Genomic DNA, 19,926 nt, shown 5'->3' on the forward strand with positions numbered 1-19,926 from the left:
GCTTGAGAGTGAATAATCTAAGAGCAGGTGATCTGAGTAATAGTCTAATTAAAGCAGCATATAAAATGCCCCAAAATTTAGCGCCTTCTCGAATTCTCCTCCTGTTGCTTAACTTCGTATAATTTTCTCTTTGCAGTTTTCCAATTATAGGTACAAAAAGTGAAGACACATTGGAAAGCAAAGGCAATCTTTAAATTCTACAGAATTGTTGTGGTGCCCCCTAATTGGTTGATGGTATGAACAAGCCTGTATGCCAGCTGTCTTCACCCTCTCGGATACCTCCAGTCTCACCCAACCACCTCGAGACACAGCAGAGAGTTAGACAATCCTGTTTGTCAATTTAACTTTTTTATTTTATTTTGTTAAGCCCATCTCCTTTTACTAAATCACTGGTGCAACTGGTAATTTCTTGTTCCAGAGGGAAATGTGGAACACACAGCACGAGCCTGCAGTCAAAATTAATTACACACATCAATATTTTAAGCAACTTCGCAACCTTCCCATATGCTAAGACACACAAGATGGGGAAGTTTTAAAATTAGCCCAGCGTTCTTGAGACAGGGCTAGCTTAGTCAATGTGGCTGGAAAGAGGGAGAGAGCGAAAACAACCACACCAACAGCAGAGTACTTTTGTGCACTGGCCCATTAGTGTGAATGCTGGAAAATGGGATTTTTGAGCAATTAGTTCGTCAGCTATGAAACAGAAGCCATTCATTTTGCTTGTTAAGCCCTTGCACTGAAGTATGATGCTTGGAGACTTAATCATCGCTGAGGGCTAATTTCCACTGCAGTCTGTTTATCATTACATGAATTAGAAAAACGCAGGCGCAATCAGATCAAAGGGCGGCATATATTCTGATCTGAATGTCTCTCACAAGAGGAAATAAGCTGACACCTCAAGTTTTAGGTTAACTGAAAGTGTTCTTATCATGTGGAAGTTTTGTGGGAACAACCAGGGGAGCAGAGACTGATTTGATAGCGAAGGGTGTTCTGCTTTGTGCGCTTAAGCACGCCATTAATGCAGAATGGTGGCCATAACTCAAATTCCTGACCATATCTCCCCCCACCTAATCTTCCTATTCTCTCAAGGCAGGTTCAAGATGCCTATGCATGTTGCTATTTAAGGAAAAAACAAGCTGAGAGCCATGAGTGCGGGGAGCATGTGTGTATATATGCACAGACAGATAAGGGAAGGAAGTTCCTGCATTGCACAACAGCACCACTTCCTGCTCACCAGGCCCTGACCTTTAGCAACCAACCACTATAATGCAAATGACCTATAACAAGGGGTTGCCATTGTGGCACCTGCAGCCACACATGCACCCACAGAGGCATTTGTGACTGAAATTAGGGTGGAAAGCAGGATTATGTAGCAATGCAACCAACAGAATAGGTTGTGGTGTGTGTGTGGTGCCCTTGTTTGCAGATGTGCTTAACAGGCCCAAATGTGGTTGGCAACACTTGTCCTATATAGTGCTGACTGTTGAGGTTGAGCTTTCGGTTAGCAGGATCCCTGAGTGGTACAGTGCACAGACTAGGCTGCTGGTAGTATTGTTTACTCGTTACCACTTGCCACTCTGAGATACTTCAGGATGTGAAAACTCTTTTACAGCTTAAATTGAGTCCTGGAGGTGGGCTTAATTAAGACTGGAGGAAGCAGTTTTTTTCTTCACTTCTAATTTATTCCGCCACCACTCTTAGTTTCTAAAGGAGATCAGAGCCCCAAACAGCATATAGCGGGGGGAGGAAATTAGGGTTAAGGGGTGATACATGCTTTATGGCGCAAATCCTCCAGTCTAACTAGAAAGGCTATGTTCAGTCCTTGTCAACATGTTTTGCAGAGGGGGGTTGTCTCCCTTTATTTTTTGTATTTCCAAACTTTCATTTCTCTGCACACCTGGGCAGTCCCCAGAAATGTCACTTAACATCAGAAATTTAGGATCCCAGTCTTTCCTGCATACCCATTGAGGACGATTTCTGTCCTACAAGCTTAACTACCAGGACTTTTCACATAAAGCCCCAGGAACAACAATTTGGGGAGAAAGGCTAGGGATTCCCAAGAGGATTCTCAGCTTACCCACAAGAGGTTGTATCAAAGTACCGTATTTTTCGCCCCATAAGACGCACTGGGCAGGAGGTCAGGCAGGGTTGTCTAGGCTGCGGATAGCAGCCTGCTTCCTGGAGCGTCGGGCGCCCTGAAAGCAGAGCGCCCGGCGCTTCGGGAGCGCATCCGCAGCCCGGGCAGCCCTGCAGGAGGTCCAGCAGGGCTGTCTAGGCTGCGGATAGCAGCCTGCTTCCTGGAGCGTCGGGCGCCCTGAAAGCAGAGCGCCCGGCGCTTCGGGAGCGCATCCGCAGCCCGGGCAGCCCTGCAGGAGGGCCGGCAGGGATGTCTAGGCTGCGGATAGCAGCCTGCTTCCCGGAGCGTCGGGCGCCCTGAAAGCAGAGCGCCTGGCGCTTCGGGAGCACATCCGCAGCCCGGGCAGCCCTGCAGGAGGTCCTGAAGCAGAGCGCCCCGCCCGCCGGACTGACATCTGCAGCGTGGGGAGTCCTGCAGGGGTTCCCCGCAGGGCTCCCCACGCTGCAGATAGCAGCCTGCCTCCCGGCGGGTGGGGCGCCCTGAAGCAGAGCGCCCCGCGCACCGGGGGGAGTCCTGCAGGGGTTCCCCGCAGGGTTCCCCACGCTGCGGATAGCAGCCTGCCTCCCGGCGGGTGGGGCGCCCTGAAGCAGAGCGCCCCGCGCGCCGGACAGACATCCGCAGCGTGGGGAGCCCTGCAGGGGTTCCCCGCAGGGCTCCCCACGCTGCGGATAGCAGCCTGCCGCCGGGCGGGCGAAGCGCCCTGAAGCAGAGCGCGCCGGACAGACATCCGCAGCGTGGGGAGTCTGCAGGGGTTCCCCGCAGGGCTCCCCACGCTGCGGATAGCAGCCTGCCGCCCGGTGGGCGGAGGACCCTGAAGCAGAGCGCCCCGCGCGCCGGACAGACATCCGGACAGACATCCACGCTGCGGATAGCAGCCTGCCGCCTGAGGCAGACATCAGCCAGCCCCACAAGCTCAGGGCGCAGCGCCCTTCCTCGACCTGGTTTGGTTTCCCCGACCTGCTTTTGGGGGGAAAATAAAGGAAAAAATTTTTTTCCTTTATTTCCCCCCCAAAAAACTAGGTGCGTCCTATGGGACGGAGCGTCCTATGGGACGAAAAATACGGTAATGAATTAACCTGAATGGGTCTACTCTGACTTAAAGTTAGCTGAATACAGTCAGTCAATTGTATTTAATAACTGCCCTCCTCCCACCCTCAATGAGAGGCTCAGTTTGGCTACTGGTGAAATGGAAACTGGGAAATTAAAAAAAAACCTGAGCCAGCAGAACTGTTGGAAGATTAAAACTAAATAGCTTGGGATTTTAAAAATAAATGCCAAGAAAACAGTTTGAATCAGGAGCTTCTTTTCCAGAGTGCTCATGAAAAGAACATGCTAACTGTAAAATGGAAACTGAATGAAAGCATATTTGTAAGGAAAGAGACAATCCTTTTCAAGATTACAAGTAGTCCCTGGTGGTAGTGGTGGGACTTTTTTTTTTTTAATGATCATAGAAATAAGTGGGTGTTGCGAAATTAGCTCAGAAGGGAAAGCAGCCAGCCTAGCCAGAAACAGCAGCTTTTTATTCCTGCGTTTGAACAAACACCTCTAAAGAAAGCTTTCAGGCCTCCCATCTCTGTTTTCTCAAAAACCGCAACACATTCACCAGAGCAAAGAGACTGAAAAAGGTGGGATTTCTTGCTGAAGGCTGCATTACTGGTAGTTTCGGCAAATGAGCTGTTTAAAAAAGTTACTGCCAGAAGACAAGCTGATTTCCTGTCAGACCAGCTGTAACATCACCATAAAGCAGAAGATGAATATCCCTTTGTAGGGCTGGAACATGCTTTGCTTATGAAAGAAGGTCCCAATAATAAAAAACTGGTCAAAGCCACAAGGCCACCATGGACACAAAACACCCAAAATCAGTCTTGAGTACAATGCTAACTTATTTTTGAACAGCCTGGTCTGTAACTAAAATAAAAAACAACAACCAATGAATCAGCATTTATTTATTTCCTTCTTCCCTTAAAATTTCAGCTATCAGTTTATTTTAATGTTGATTGTTTAGTTAGGGTGTCCTCATCTACATCACAAAAATGTCATCTAGAAGAGAGGAAAGATTTCAAGGCCCCTGCTGCTCTTCCTTATGGTTCTTGCTCTATAAACCAGTCAAAACATGCCTTCAAATAGAGGACAATCCTCTGATAGGCCTCCAAGCAGAGGACTGTCCTCTGGAAAAACAAAAAAATAATTATAATTATTGATATAGTGCAGCGTTTTTATATAGTATCGTGGGTGTGGCGTTTTGTGTTAGTGTCATTATATAGGGGTTAACAGTGACATCAGTTTCCATTCCTGTCTCAAAACGGCCCCACGGTTTCTTACCAAGGGCCTGTAATATTTGAAAAGAAGCAAACAGAATTCACAGAAACGTGTAGCTGCACTTCTCTGCCCTAAAGCTGGAATCTCCAAATATTACAGGCCCCTTACTGCTTAATCCACATAATCCAGATCACAGGTTGGCACAAATAGAAAACAGGACTGAACGAGTAGACCATTCCAAAGAAGACACAGAACAAGCAGTACCCAGTAACTGAAGAAAAGGAGCCAAAATTACAGCTATGGTCTGTGAAGCTACACAATCACTATTCATTTTGTTTGCTATAAATGGCAGGCAGATAAATATGACTGAAGAGGGTGATTTTGATTATGTGAAATGTGCTTTCATGGTACAAGAAAGAACATGTTGCCCCTCAGGAGATGTCGAATTTGAGTGTACTCACCTATTAAGGCTGTCATAAAACGATTCATGGAAAGAGGTTCTAAGTACATTGGCCCTTCATAGCCAGACTCCAGCTCACTCCTCACATAATCCCTGAGGAACACAATGAAGCATTATTAAGTCAGGTGTAAGAACGGGTGCCATTAACTGTTCATGCAAAAAGCCCTCCATTTCATATGTTTTTTGCCATGTGCATTCCAGGAAATCAGAGACACTTGTTGTCCATTTGTTTAGACAAAATCTAGCAAAGATTTGTATGGATGCTCCTGAAGTACCCAGCTCTGTTATACTCCTTTATCATAGTGTATCAATCTGAGGTGGTATAAGGCATCTTCTGGTATTCCTATCCAAGTCAGACCACTGGGCCCATCAATCTCAGTAGCTGACAAACAGCAACTCTCCAAGGTTTCAACACTGGGGACCTTCACTGTCCTACCTGCTAGAGACTGAACCTGGTACCTTTTGCAGATGCTCTACCACTGAGCTATGCACCTTCTTTTTTACATCTGAATAGGGCCAATGTCACATGCGACCAATTGCGCAACTGGCTAATTTGCCACTATTGCACACCATTGGGAAACAAGTGCTGTTTTCCAATATCACAGAGGGCGTGGGGAGCAAAACTCACTCAGAATTCACAGAAGAAGATGATTTTGTATACTGGTTGTCGTAGGTGCAAGCCATGAAAATGTCCTGTGTGTAATAGCCCTCAGTGAACCTACAACTCTTCTCATTTTAAACTAAAGCATGTATCGTGTCTTACCGTTCCTAGAAATTTCACCAGCTTTCTTTAACCTGAATACATCCTACTGGGAGGTGGGTTACAAAAATGTGACTTTGCAACCAGATAAGCAGAACAAACAAGCCTCATAAAAATGTACCAATTTCATTTTTTTTAATAAAAAAGAAGAAGTAGTAGTTCCATATATGCATCATGTTTTTTTCCTGTTTTGGGGACAGGAACAAAAAATAATTAAAACCACTGTTGCATCTCTTCAAGCAGAGAAGCTTTCAATGGTTTACAAACACTTCTGTAATCCAATCTAAATACTAAACAATGAAAGAATTGGGGCTACAAACAAGCCACAAAAAGGCTTATACAGCCAAACTTAAGGCTGTATACAACTTAAGCCATACATTGATTAATTAAAGAGGCAGCCAGATTGTATTTATTACTTGCTCTCATTGGCAATGCTATTTTCTGAGTTAACTTTCAACAAGTACAGTGGTGCCTCGCAAGATGAAATTAATCCGTTCCGTGAGGCTCTTCGTATAGCGGTTTTTTCGTCTTGCGAAGCAAGCCCATTGACAGCTTAGCGGATTAGCGCTATTAGCGGTTTTGCGGCTTTTAGCGGATCAGCCGATAAGCGGCTTAGCGGCTTAGGAAAAGGGGGGAAAAGGGGGGGGAACCTGCAGGAACTTGCAAGACATTTCGTCTTGCAAAGCAAGCCCATAGGGAAATTCGTTTTGCGAAGCGCCTCCAAAATGGAAAACCCTTTCGTCTAGCGGGTTTTCCGTCTTGCGAGGCGTTCGTCTTGCGGGGCACCACTGTAATCATTCTCTCAAAGTGATTGATAGTGAGTGAGGAATCAGTCTATTCTAAAATATATATAGTAAGTAAAAGGTCACATGCTCAACTTGCAAAACCCAAGTTCAAATCCCAGCTGAGATCACTGACTATTAGATGGTCTTGGGCTACTCAGCCTCAGTTTTCCCTCTCGCAAAGAAGTTTAAAAAATATCCAAGATCACAGGTTTTCCTGGGGACGTAAACACTCTGCACAGCTGCTACTTGATGCTACAAAATGTTTACTGAGAATAATGGTATGTGGGACTTACTTTTGGGTAATAATATTTAAGAGTGCAGATTTTTGTATAAAATTGATGTCTACGCCTTGGAATTACCAATGGGCTTCTACAACTGAAACAACAATCCACAGAATTGGTTGCAAGGATGAATGAGACTGAAAGGCATACCAATACCATGAAGAAACATAGATCAAGCCTATTAGTATATTGCATCTGATCTTTTTAGACTCTCCAATAGCAAAAATTGAATTATTATTTCAGCCAGAGCTACCAATGGAAAAGAGTAATACTGAAACTCTCTCAATTCTTGCCCCTGCCCGCCAGATCCTTTCTGCTAAACAGCTGCAATTCTACCAAATCTGCAATCTGAAGAGGTGCCAAGCTACATGTTGTTCCATGTTCCTTTTTGCTGATAGATTCCCCCCAGCCCTCCCTGTGAAGGGAAGCATCTAAAGGAGGCTGGAATCTTAAGCAGCAGAGCAGGCAAAAGATGCTGGTTAACCCTTGCCAAACCAGTCACCACCCCTCAAGCTGCTTTTTCACAAATGAGCAAAAATACAGGGGTCCTGGCATTCCCCCCTCCCGTAGGTAAAAATCAGGTTTAGGAAGTTATTTTGAAAGGGCAAAACAGACGATAGGGATAGAAGTATTTAGACAGTGATTTTGTGTGTGTATGCGTGTGTGTGTAAAAGAGAGAGAGAGAGAGAGAAAGAGAGAGAGAGAGAGAGAGAGAGAGAGAGAGAGAGAGAGAGAGAGAGAACACACACACAAACTGGTCTCCAAGGAGTGTGGCTCCCAGGGGGAACAGATGTGCTTGCAGAGGCCTCCTTAACATCCACAGGATCTCCTCCCCTGCTGCAATTAGCCATGAAAGAAGTATTCTACTGTAGTCAATAAAATAAAATAGGTTGCAGTATATGCTTGGCTGCCCTGTGTGTATGTAGTGCACACAACAGTTTCTCCAGTTTGCAGTTGTGTCTATGGGCCCAAAAAGGTTGGTAACCCCTGGATCAAAAATTCCCCAAAGTTCTTTTCCTTGGGAGAACAGCAGTCATGAAAACAAGATTGACGGGATCACATAGAATTTGTAGCTTGGGCCCAATTTTTAGAGCCGAATGTGAAATTTACAAGGCAAGTATGCAAAAAGAGAGCAAAATAACTGGTAATGGAAATTGAGGGAATAACTGAGTACTAAGTAAAAGAAACTCTGTCTCTATTTAGGAGAGGCACATTAATTTAGGAATTTTTATGTGGGCTTCTCTCTGATTCATTTATCCTTCATAGCCTTGTGCCTTAAGATACTCTTGGACTTAAGGCAGCGCTAAAATTCTCTTGTTATAAACATTTTAAAAATCTGCCGTGAAGTAGCAAGCCTGACACAGGTACGTGGAAGAGGTGTTTGAAGTGCTACAAGTAGGTGCAGGTTATGCTACAAGTACGTGAAGTGGCTCTCTTTAGTCTACAACCAGCAATTAAAATGCATGAGAATAAGAAAGGGATCTAAAGGACCGATACCGCTAGTACATTACGACCTTCTCCCTCCATCTTTGCTGCACACATTCTCCCTTTTTCTTGTCCAGCCAGTACTATGCAATCTGTCACTCTGGAAAAAGTGCCCACTGTGTTTTTTTAAAAATCAAATTTAAAAAACACCACCACCTACCTTAATTTTAAAATGTGTGTACAGTGGTACCTCTGGATATGCACACCTCCAGTTGTGTATCCTTCAGGATGCGAACGTGGCAAACCTGGAAGTATTTTTCCGGGTTTTGCCGTGCACACATGCGCAGAAAGCAGTCCCTCCAGTTGTGGGAACCTCGGGATCCGACCAGAGCTCCGGAATGGATCCTGTCTGCAACCGGAGGTACCACTATATCCCATCCTTTGTATTGTTACTCCACAGATGGCTAACAGTAAGTAAGTACAGTAAGTAAGCAAGTAAGTAAGTAAGTAAGTAAAGGCTCTCTAAGGAATGATTCTCAAGATGGATCCTTGCACACACACTGAACTAATCTCGTTTAAAAACAAAAGACACATTTTAAGAAGCATTTCTGAACCTACATGCATGCATTCTTGGGCATACAAGAGATGTATTTGCAAGCTAGCAAGGATGAATTAATTATAGGCAACTGTGGTTTCTTTAGCCACATCAGATAATTCAACAGACACTTTTGTTACCCGTCTTCTCTGTTAAGGGCAAGTATCTACACAACTCCTTTCTAGCTTTCATATTATTACTGTCATCTTGGATTTGTATGTGCCACTTATCTGTAAAATTTCAATAGCACTCATTGCATTTTTTGGCATTTACCCATCTCTTTGAAAGTGTGGGAAAAGGAACTGGAATGAAAGTGTGAACCTGACAACCAAGGCATCAGAATCTTGCGCAGTCAGTGGGACTGCTGAAGCCTGAGATCTCGAAATAGCTGCATGGAGAAGAAAGTTTGGTAGCCTCTACCGTACTATTTCCCCAAATTGTGGGTGTCCAATGCAACTTCTATTACAGTGGTACCTCGCAAGACGAAATTAATTCGTTCTGCAAGTTTTTTCGTCTTGTGAAGCACGGACTTTGGAAAAGCTTCAAAAATCACCAAAGTCTTCAAAAACCTCAAAAAAGGCTACCACACCGCATGCTATGAGTTGCTCCTCAAAGTGAATGCACGGTTTTAAGAAAAAGGAAACAAATTTGCAAGACAAAGGAAACAAACTTGCAAGACGTTTTCGTCTTGCGAAGCAAGCCCATAGGGAAATTTGTCTTGCGAAGCAACTCAAAAAACGAAAAACTCTTTCGTCTAGCGAGTTTTTCGTCTTACGAGGCATTCGTCTTGCGAGGTACCACTGTAATCCAGAACAAGAGTTTGCACAGAGAAAACTCATGACGTCATTTCATGAGTCAGGATAAACCTGGATTCCTATTCCTCCTATCACTTGATTATATTCTACTGTATCTCAACAGCCACTGTACCAGTAATATATGCAAAGGGCTTTAAAAACTCTTAAAAGCACTATATAAGATGCTATGTATTAAGAAAAGAAATACTTTGCCCTGAAGCTACATTGTAATTATGAGCCAAGCTTTCAAAGGAATCCTCTAAGGATGTTTTCAATATAGTAGCAACTAAAATGCCATAATAATTAGCTAAGCAACAGCCCTGTTTATTAAACTTCTAATAAGGAGCACAGGAATTGTGATGGCCTGGGAATCCGATTCAGAGGCTGAACCGAAGGAATCCCAGCCTGCACAGGAGTCCCCGCCTCCAGGGCCAGCTGAACTGGGGCAGGGCCTTGATTCTGAAGCGCCTGCACCTGTGCCGGATCTGCAGGAGCAGGAACCAGGTGATTCCACTCTGGCTCTAGAGGTGGTTGAGGACTCAGTGCCTACAGGTGAGTAACCCTTCAGCCTCTCCTGAACTGCAGAGGCTCAGGGCAGAGAGGCGAAGGAAACTGGTTTCTCCCAGGAGGAGTGCTCGCCTTAAGGCCAGGAGAGGCGGGTCTCCTGGGGGCCGGGACCGCCCCTGGCCTCAGAGAAGATAAAGGCCAGTCAGACCGGTCCCAGGTTGCGGAAGCAACGTCGATGAAGAGCTGTTTCGGCCAGCATCCAGTCCTGTTTCCCCCAGAGTTCCCGTCCTTGCCCGGCTTCCCACTGTGGACCCCGCTTCGCCCGAGGAGGACTGTCTGCCGACCCTCAACTCAGGTCCTGGACCTCGCCCCACGGTAACCTCCCCCCCCCCTGGACCAGCACAGAAATAAATGCAGATAAATCTGTAGCGCTTGCTTCATTAGTAATTGTTTTATTCTGCTGCGGAAAACAGGTTGCTGAATAACCTCATAGGGGGATGCACTGTACAGTGGTACCTCGGGTTAAGTACTTAATTCGTTCCGGAGGTCCATACTTAACCTGAAGCACCACTTTAGCTAATGGGGCCTCCTGCTGCTGCTGCGCCGCCGTAGCCCGATTTCTGTTCTCATCCTGAAGCCAAGTTCTTAACCTGAAGCACTATTTCTGGGTTAGCTGAGTCTATAACCTGAAGCGTATGTAACCCGAGGTACCACTGTATATGAAAAGAAGCTACAGTAGCACATGAGGCCATGTCCAGAGATTAACAAATGAGTATCTTACCACAATCCTGCCCTTTTATGTATGTAAGGATGTACACCTAATAGGAAGAGGCACTGCCAGGCCCCTATTAGCTTCCCTAAGACCATGGGGTGATGGAGGCCTTGGCAGACCACTTTGCCCTCATCCTCAACCAACAACCTCTGGGAAGCAAACGAAGACCTCCCCTCTCTATTCAATGAATGACGTCCCAAAATTTCCCTTGCTCTCTCACACACCACAGCCTGACCATTCAAGCTGCTAGTCTGCGATTATGGGGATGCTGTGCATTCTCTGGACACTGCATGACAACGAAGGAAACTTCTGTGCCTGCGGCTTGTATCAAGGTAACCAGAACAGAATGGGGAAATTATCCCTGAGCATAAAAAAGGTGAAAACAATGTGAAGTACTGTATTTTTCGCCCTATAGGACGCACTTTTCCCCCTCCAAAAATGAAGGGGAAATGTGTGTGCGTCCTATGGGGCGAATGCAGGCTGTCCCCGACCTGGTTCCCAGCAGGGAAGCGGAACGCCAGCATTCCGCTGTCCCCGACCTGGTTTGGAGGCTGGTGGCGGGGAGAAGCGTGCTTCTCCCCGCCGCCAGCCCCATAAGCTTGGGGGATAGCGGGGAGGCGCAGCGCGCCATCCTGCTGTCTCCCGACGTGGTTTGGAGGCTGCCGGCGGGCTTCCCCCGCCCCCAGCCCCGCAAGCTCCCAGAGCGATGCTGAAGCTGCACGCAGCCTCGGGATCGCTCTGGGACTCATTCTGGGGGAGGGGGAAGCTCGGGCTTCCCCCGCCCCTAGCCCCGCAAGCTCCCAGAACGATAGCAAAGCTGCGTGCATCTTTGGGATCGCTCTGGGACCCGTTCTGGGGGCTGGGGACGGGGGAAGCCCGGACTTCCCCCGCCCCAGCCCCGTGCCTGGGGGGGGTGTAATTATTTTCCCTTTATTCCCCCCCCCCAAAAAAAATCTAGGTGCGTCCTATGGGCCGGTGTGTCCTATAGGGCGAAAAATACGGTAAGTCATACAGTTCAAAGCAAAACAAAATGCAATTGCTAAACTTTACTATTCCACATACATACATTGGCTAGGATCTAGATATGCCCTTCTGTTCATGGAAGGAAATCTGATTCAATGGAGGTTCCTACAGACAACCTGTATTCCACACCATCTCCCACACTTTTCTGGAGGATCGCACAACCCTCTGGAGCAGTGGTTCTCAACCTGTGGGTCCCCAGATGTTGTTGGCCTCTGGCCTTGCTAGCTAGGGGTAATGGGAGTTGTAGTTCAACAACATCTGGGGACCCACAGGTTGAGAAAGGCTGCTCTGGAGCATCTTTGCAGATGTTTACAGTTGGGTTGGCCAATGTGGTGCCCTTCAAATGCTGCTGGACTACAACTCAGTCCCAGGAAGCACAACCAATGGTCAGGGATTACAGGAGTTGCCAGCCAACATTTTGAGGCTCACAAAATCCCCATCCCTAGCCAATGTGTATGATTTAAAGCCAGTGTAGCTGGCTCTGTATACACAGAGTCACTGCCGAATCAATTTATCCTATAATAAAGGAGGAAAGGGCAGTATACATGTTGATGTAGTAGTAGTAATGAAAGACAAGATGCCAAAGTGAGCCTATACAGATCATGGAAAGCTTTGAGAAAGTTAGGAATGTACGGGGGGAAAGCTTGCTTGATGGGGAGATGGGAAACTGACTGAGTACTGGATTATCGTAATTTGAACAAGATTCAGGCTCATGTATACTCTCTACCACCTCCTTTCATTTCTGAACAAGAAAATTATCTTCTTTGTTTACATGTCTCTACAATGTCCATTTGCTTTTCTCTCTCCAATTCCAAACCATCTGCTGGAAGAAAAATTCTGTTGGTTTTGGAAGCCAACATACTACTTTCTGGACATCATTTTAATACACCAGTTTCCACACCACAGAACACCGCAAGGAACTGGCTTCAATTCCACATTCCTTGCATTTCCCACATAAAATCTTCAAGATGGCTCCTCTGCTAAAAAATAAATTAAAAAAAATCAATGTCTGTGCTAAAGAGAATTTTTCTCCCTGAAGAAAACTTGCAGACACCATGGAGTCTTACTCTTCTCGATACTTCACCCTCGGCTATCCAATGTCTAACTTTTTATTTCACACCCTCAAAGTCAATAAATTCTTTGCTGCAAAGATAACCGGAAAAGTAATAAATATCTACAATAACTGTCACAGCAATGATTCTTTATGTTCTTGGCTACCTTCCTAGCTCCCCCTTCCCATATTTTGTCCACCGTAGGCTGAAAAGCTGAATCACGTTGTTGGCCCAGAATGCAGCTCAGATGGCAGAGGTTCAATAGCTGGCTAAGGATGGCCCTGCGTATCTGCTTGACACACATAAATATGCTAACACAGGGATGGGAAACAGGATCTGGCCAATAGGCTGAACACTGAGCTTCCCCACACCCTGGAACCCCACTTTTGTCAGGCGCTAGGTGGGTGCAGCTTTAGGAAAACATCCTTGCAGTCCGTATCAGAACCATTGTTGGGCCTCATTAGTTGTGCAGGCCGGAGGTTTCCCACAGCTGTGGTAACATGAAGGGAATGGTTTTTCTGCATTTTTAAATAAACCTTTTGTTTGAAAACGTAAATGTGACCAAAAGTAAAAGCACAGTATTTTTAAAAATCTTTCATAGCGATGTTATACTTGACACTCAAAAGTGCACACGCTATTTTCCTTTTCTTTATACAGATTTTGCAGATTTCAGACAAAAGGAAGGGTTGTTGCCTGAGCTGAATATGCCTACGAACCCAAAGTCTGAATGTGAAGATGTGAATACATGGGGAGGGGGGAGGGACTTAAAAGCCTGCAGAACTGAAGCAATTCCATACTGCGTAAAAAGACCACTTAATAGCTGTATTTGATGGGTGGTTGCATTCAGAGATAACAGGGTTCCATAAATTGTGCCACATTTAGTGGTATACAGTGGTACCTCGGGTTAAGTACTTAATTCGTTCCGGAGGTCTATTCTTAACCTGAAACTGTTCTTAACCTGAAGGACCACTTTAGCTAATGGGGCCTCCTGCAATGCTGCGCCGCCGCTGCACGATTTCTGTTCTCATCCTGAAGCAAAGTTCTTAACCTGAAGCACTATTTCTGGGTTAGCGGAGTCTGTAACCTGAAGCGTATGTAACCTGAAGCATATGTAACCCGGGGTACCACTGCATTGGGGTAATAAGCAATCCTTCAGCTATTATGTCCATATCTGGTCCTTCAAAGATGGTTAGAAACAAGAATTGTATGGGAGATGGTTTATTTAAATACTTTAAACATTTCCTCCGACACTGCACTCCAGACCTCAAAGACAGGGTTTTGGTTTTGATGCTGTTAAAATTGGGTTGTTTTTCACGACTGTCTTTTAAAGGTGTGATACTGTTATTTTTAGTTTTGCATTTTACATATTCTCAGCCACTTTATATCTAAACGCATGTGTGCGCACACCCACACCCCTTACATATCTAGGCATGATAAGGGATCCATTACAACCCAATACAGTACAGGATTGTGTTTCAAGTCTCAAGACTCATTCCAGACTACAACTGAAGCCAGCAGGAAGGTTTCTCATTCATTCCTTGGGAAAACTAGTGTTTGACTAGGATTGTGGAATCTGAGTTCAAATCTCCATTCTCCTACAAAGCTCAATAGGTGAATTAGGTCAAGTCACTGATGCTAATTTAAACCTACCCCTCTTTTGTGAATAGACAAATGGGAGTGAGAACCATATGCATCAAGATCCTTGGAGAAAAGCCATAATATAAACTACAAGTATAGTCAGCAGAATAGAGTGGGAGGCAGATTTTAGAAATTTCCCCTCTAAATCTGCTCTAGAGGATTGGGGAGGGACTTCTAGAGAAGATCTGTGGAGGTTTGAGTTCTGGAGGTGGGAAAGGGGGATTGTCAAAAACTGATTTCCCTCACTTTCTGTCAGTGGACAGTCACCACTGGATACTACCTTCTATAAATACATAAATGGAATAAATAACGTATTTTGCAAGTGGAAGTTATTGGCAAAAAACTCATGAAATGCAAAACTTACAAGGGTGGTGAGACAACTCTTACCTGGATATCTGATGACCAGCATACAGCAACAGTGCAGTTAGAAAATACAGGTAGAGTTGAACCAGGTGTTGTCTGGGTAAGGTTAGGAGCACAACACTTAAGATGTAACCTGGAGAAGAAATGGAAATAATTTCCCAGTTAAGTCCATGGACTTTTAAAGAATGATATTATTCATTTCTTTTAAAAGTGAATTTAAAGTTACCACTTTCTGCATTTTTTAAAAAACAAAAAAGCAGGTGTTATGGCTAGAGCCACAGCAAATCAAGAAAAAGACAATTAATATTAGAGAGGTCAACTGATCCAAAACGTCAGCTATGAAGCCCACCTAGATAATATAGTTGTCACTGGTTTTTCTGGTCCTGTTGCTCCAGTGAAGGTACCTATTAGCAGAATAGGAGGGAGAGGCTATTTTTGCAAAATCCCCCACCTCCTGCATCCCCCAGAACAAGCACCCTCATTCTGTTCTGGAGGTTTGGGAGGCTGTCCAGAACAGATTTTCATGAGGCACGGTGCAAGGGAGAGAGAAATAATTGACAAAAGCCCTTCAACTTCATGAAATCCAATCACAGAATCTCTCCCATGCAGTTTGGCCCAACAAAACCAAGCAAAATAATTGCAAGCTGAACATAAGCCAGCACTGAGAAGCAGCTTATAAAAAAGAACATAATGCAGTCTCAGGCTGAATTAACAGAGGCAGATTGAAACAGTTCCACTCTATTCTCTGTTTGTCGGGGTGCACCTGGAATAATGTACACAGTTCTGGGCAACACATTTAAGAACGTTAACAAACTGGAGCATGTCTAGAGGAGAGCAATTAGGATTGTGGTAGTGGAGAGGGTCTGGAAACCAATCCCTGTGAGGAACAGCTGAAGGAGATGCTTATGTTGAACCTGGAGGAGGAGGAGGAGGAGAAGGGGAGACACTCCCTTCAAATATCTGGAGTGCTGCCATGTAGATGAAACAGGTTTCTTCTCTGCTCTAGAGGGCGTAAAAGAACCAATGGGTTGAAATTGTGATGAAGCAGATTTCAGATACAAATGTGAGCAGAAACCTCCTAACAGTAAGCTGCCTTGGGAGGTGATGGACTTATTTAAGTGTATTTAAGCAAAGGCTGGACTCTTCTGTCAATGATGCTGTAAGCTGCATTGCAGAACCCTAATGGAAAACAGGGCTGGTTTAGATTACCTCCAAAGTACTTTGCAATGCTATGATTCTAATGGTTAGGGAGGTAAGAATGTTCCTTTGCAATTAATCATACAGTCCCTCACTGCTACTCTCAAACAACAGTAAACTCATTGAGGAGACAGCTGGTGGTGCACCCTTAAGAATACTTTTTCATGGAAAGCAACCAAGGAATCAATACTTCAATTCAGGCTCTGAACGTTTGCTTATTCTTTCAGTTGGGGCTCTGAAAACTTGCTTATTCTGAGTAACAGCAACAGAAGTGGTCTATTCACTCACTAAGCAAATGACATTCTTCATTTGTCGTAATAAAAGGAGGTGATCGACATAACTTTGATGTCAGTCAAAAAGTTCAGGAAAAATAAGTCAGAAATCAACGCTGAAATAGGGAAAGGCATTTCAATCTTTTAGATATAGACTAAGATTTTATTTTTTAAAAAAGAAAAGGAATCACCAATGAGGTACCAGTTTCTCAATGTTTTGGTTTTCTGAAGACCTGTGTTTTACATGGCTCCCTATCACATTGGGCATGATCCTGATTCCCCACCCAACACTGAATGTGTGGAGGTCACATGCAGCTGCTGTGTGAGAAAGGCTTTCACAGCAGTTCACATGTTAAGCCACAAGCACTGTTGTACTTTCCTGAAAAATTTTAATCAGGCAAACTTTTAGAAAGAATTGCCTTAGAGAATATTCATTTTGCATCAAATGTTTTCTGAAATCCTAGAGACTGAACCCGTTCAGAATTATTTTACTCTTATTTTACTCTCTCAGAGTCTCTCTCTCTCTCTCTCTTAGTAAGGAAAGCTTTTTTAAAAAAAGTATTTGCAGTTGGTATTCATTCACATTGCTACCAAGGAACTAATGAAATGGAAAATTTTCTGGTGGGGAAAAAAATGCGACAGGAAGTTTTCCCATTTTGGAAAATTTTCCACATAATGTTTTCCATCCCACATCACTGGCTGCAAGTAAGACAATGCCATGAGCAAGAGCTCTCTAGAAAAGGTAGCCCCAACAGGACAAACCTTAAAATGCTGGAACTGATAGGCAAAAATAGAAGAGTCAAGGTCACTGCAGCTACAATACTGCTGCTTAGGAGCTTAGCAATATCTCAGCATTCACTTTGATTTTATGATTGCGGTAACCACTAAAAAAAAAAAAGCACCTTGCAGATTTCCATTTTTTTCCTGCAAAAGCCTCAACTCTGGCCAATGTGCATTTTCATAATCAACAACGTTGGCATCCTAAAATGATTGATGCAGTATGTGGGACATCCTGTAAACAACTGAGAATTTTACATCCCAGTGGCTAAACATTCAGAGATAGAATGGGCTGGTACTCTCTGTGGAAAGACGGGGATTCTGAGAAGAAACTGGAATTTGCACCTCTATTCCAGTCCCCATCCTCACTAATGTAAATGTTCACCAGCATCTCCAGGTTTCTAATCCACCAGCTGCTTAGCAAATGAAGGCCCTGGTGATCAAATAAAGTGTCTCATCACTGAAATGTCTGTAAATTGTTTCTCTCACATAATCATTGCCATTAGATCAGCTGAAGGTTGATATACAGTCTTTAAATGCAGGCACACAAACACAAGCCAGCATGTTAGTAGTGCAACACACTGTGCAAGTTTCCAACTTTAAAGTAGTATATTCCAGAAATGACCAAATCAGAGGCTGAAACACCCTGAGCAGGGTTGAGGAACCTGTGACCCTCTGAAGACCACAAGATTGGTAGCAGGTTCAAAGGCATGGAAATAATAAGAGGTAAAGTACTAGTTATAGATTCAGGGCAACCATCAAGCACATGAGCTTTAGCACATCTCTTTGCACCAGTAACATATGAAGGAGGACACTATCCTTGAGAAAAATGCATGGATTCCACATAGGGGGATATGAAAGAGCTTCTTCATTGTTCCATACAGGTACATAACTTTGCATATCACACCAACGTGCAAAATCACTTGCACTTTGTCAGTAGTGTTCTCCCAGTGTTAAAAGCCACTTGAAGTTAGCAGCGACAACAAGGTGAACATAGTTCTTATCAGGCTTGGTCTGCAGTTTCCAGTGAAAGTGTTTATCTTCAGTAAACGGCGTCCACTCTTGGCCTTATACAGCCCCTTATCCATACAGTATCTATTCTGGAGGACAAATGCAGGCATGAAAGACTAATGGCAATACTATCATTAGTCTTGATCTAATGAGGAACTTGATTATGCAGCCGATCCAGGAGGATTTGCTACAGGGAGTTCCCTGTGGGAAACTTTGTTTCACAGCCAATTTGGTAGCCTTGAAGCTAGTCTATCAGCTGCCGAGCAGTGACTTCAATCCTGGTTTCTCTGCAAGGATTGGGCCCGCGGTTGAGTTTGCCACAGAGAACTCAGTCATGCAGCTGATCCAGCTGCATCTCTGCATGCGAATGGTTTGAGGAAAACAGTCTCATGGGTCAAACTGGGACTGTGCTAGGCCAAATTTAGCCCATTGGCTGGAGGTACCACATCCCAGCTCTAATTACTCAAACAGACAGGTCTTAACCACTGTACTGCACAGCTTTGGCTACAAAGAGAATATACAGTGCGGTTAAGTATTTAATTCGTTCCGGAGGTCCGTTCTTAACCTGAAACTGTTCTTAACCTGAAGCACCACTTTAGCTAATGGGGCCTCCTGCTGCTGCTGCACCGCTGGAGCACGATTTCTGTTCTCATTCTGAAGCAAAGTTCTTAACCTGAAGCACTATTTCTGGGTTAGCGGAGTCTGTAACCTGAAGCGTATGTAACCTGAGGTACCACTGTACTGGCTAAGCTATGCAGTACAGCGGTACCTTGGACGTCGAAAGGAATTCCAAAACGAACCAAAGTGTGGCTTTCCAATTGGCTGCAGGAAGCACTTACAGCCAATCGGAAGCTGCGGAAGTTGTGTCGGATGTTTGGGTTCCAAAGAACGTTTGCAAACCGGAACAATCACTTCCAGTTTCCGATCATTCGGGAACCAAAGCATTTGACTCCCAAGGCATTTGAAAACCAAGGTACGACTGTACAGCCATCTCTTTCAATTTCCTCCACAACAGCTGAAGCAAGAATGACACAATGGTCCAGTTCACGTGTTGCGTCCATTATGTCTCAATTGCAGCCACTACTAGATGACTAATATGTGTGAAAACTGGCTCAGAGAACACTGCTATCCCCTTAAGCACTTAAAAGGACTTAAGTAAGTAGCTGATAGGCCCACCCTGTTAACTAATTGTGTGGGGAAAAACCCTTACTTAACATGCTCCATTCTGTTCTTTCTCCTGTGTCTGAATGATCCATTCATGCATTTCAGCAACCACTAAGGATGGAAGAGGGAATGGATGCAGACCACACAGCAAGTACTGAATGCAACAGGATAGCTATAGCCCTCATGTGCCTTCTCACTGTATTATGTAACTAATTTTCTGCAAGGAACTCAAGATAGCAATTGATCACCACACAAAAACTTCCCTCCAAATGCGTGATCACAAAGAGACACAAGGCAAGTCATAAGATTATGGGTTCACTTAAAAATAGCTACACTTCCAAAATAGAACATTTGAAAATTAGATCTGTCACTCAGGCACTAATGTCGGTCTGAGCATGAAGGCACACTATGAAGAGGTCTGTTAAAAGTGTTTAACCAAAACTACAACCTGCTCGTTCCCCCTCTGCATTTCAGTGCCGGGATGTGATCATGGCCTCAAGTGTGCTCTTTGACTTTGTGCCAAGAAGTGAATGGCTGCTGAATGTCCCTGGGGATGACAGCAAAAGCCTCTCAGGGGAAAGGCGGCATATCACAGCAGCCAGACAGAGGTGAGAGAAGCAAAAATCAAATGAACGGTGAGAGAAAGATAGGTAA

General features: G+C 44.6%; 1 protein-coding gene across 3 annotated transcripts in view; it reads right to left on the reverse strand.

Moving 5' to 3' along the window:
- RNF145 (ring finger protein 145) overlaps positions 1 to 19,926 on the reverse strand; it is a 61,200-nt gene that overhangs the window by 20,297 nt on the left and 20,977 nt on the right. For all 3 annotated transcript variants that reach the window (XM_083726213.1, XM_083726212.1, XM_083726211.1), the window contains exons 3-4: positions 14,876 to 14,984; positions 4,858 to 4,949 (exon numbers count right to left, since the gene is read on the reverse strand). In XM_083726213.1, the coding sequence (XP_083582339.1) occupies positions 4,858 to 4,949; positions 14,876 to 14,984 (201 nt within the window). The remainder of the gene's footprint in view (positions 1 to 4,857; positions 4,950 to 14,875; positions 14,985 to 19,926) is intronic.

The sequence above is a fragment of the Podarcis gaigeae genome, assembly GCF_964106915.1.
Source record: "Podarcis gaigeae genome assembly, chromosome: 2".
Classification (NCBI taxonomy): Eukaryota; Metazoa; Chordata; class Lepidosauria; order Squamata; family Lacertidae; genus Podarcis; species Podarcis gaigeae.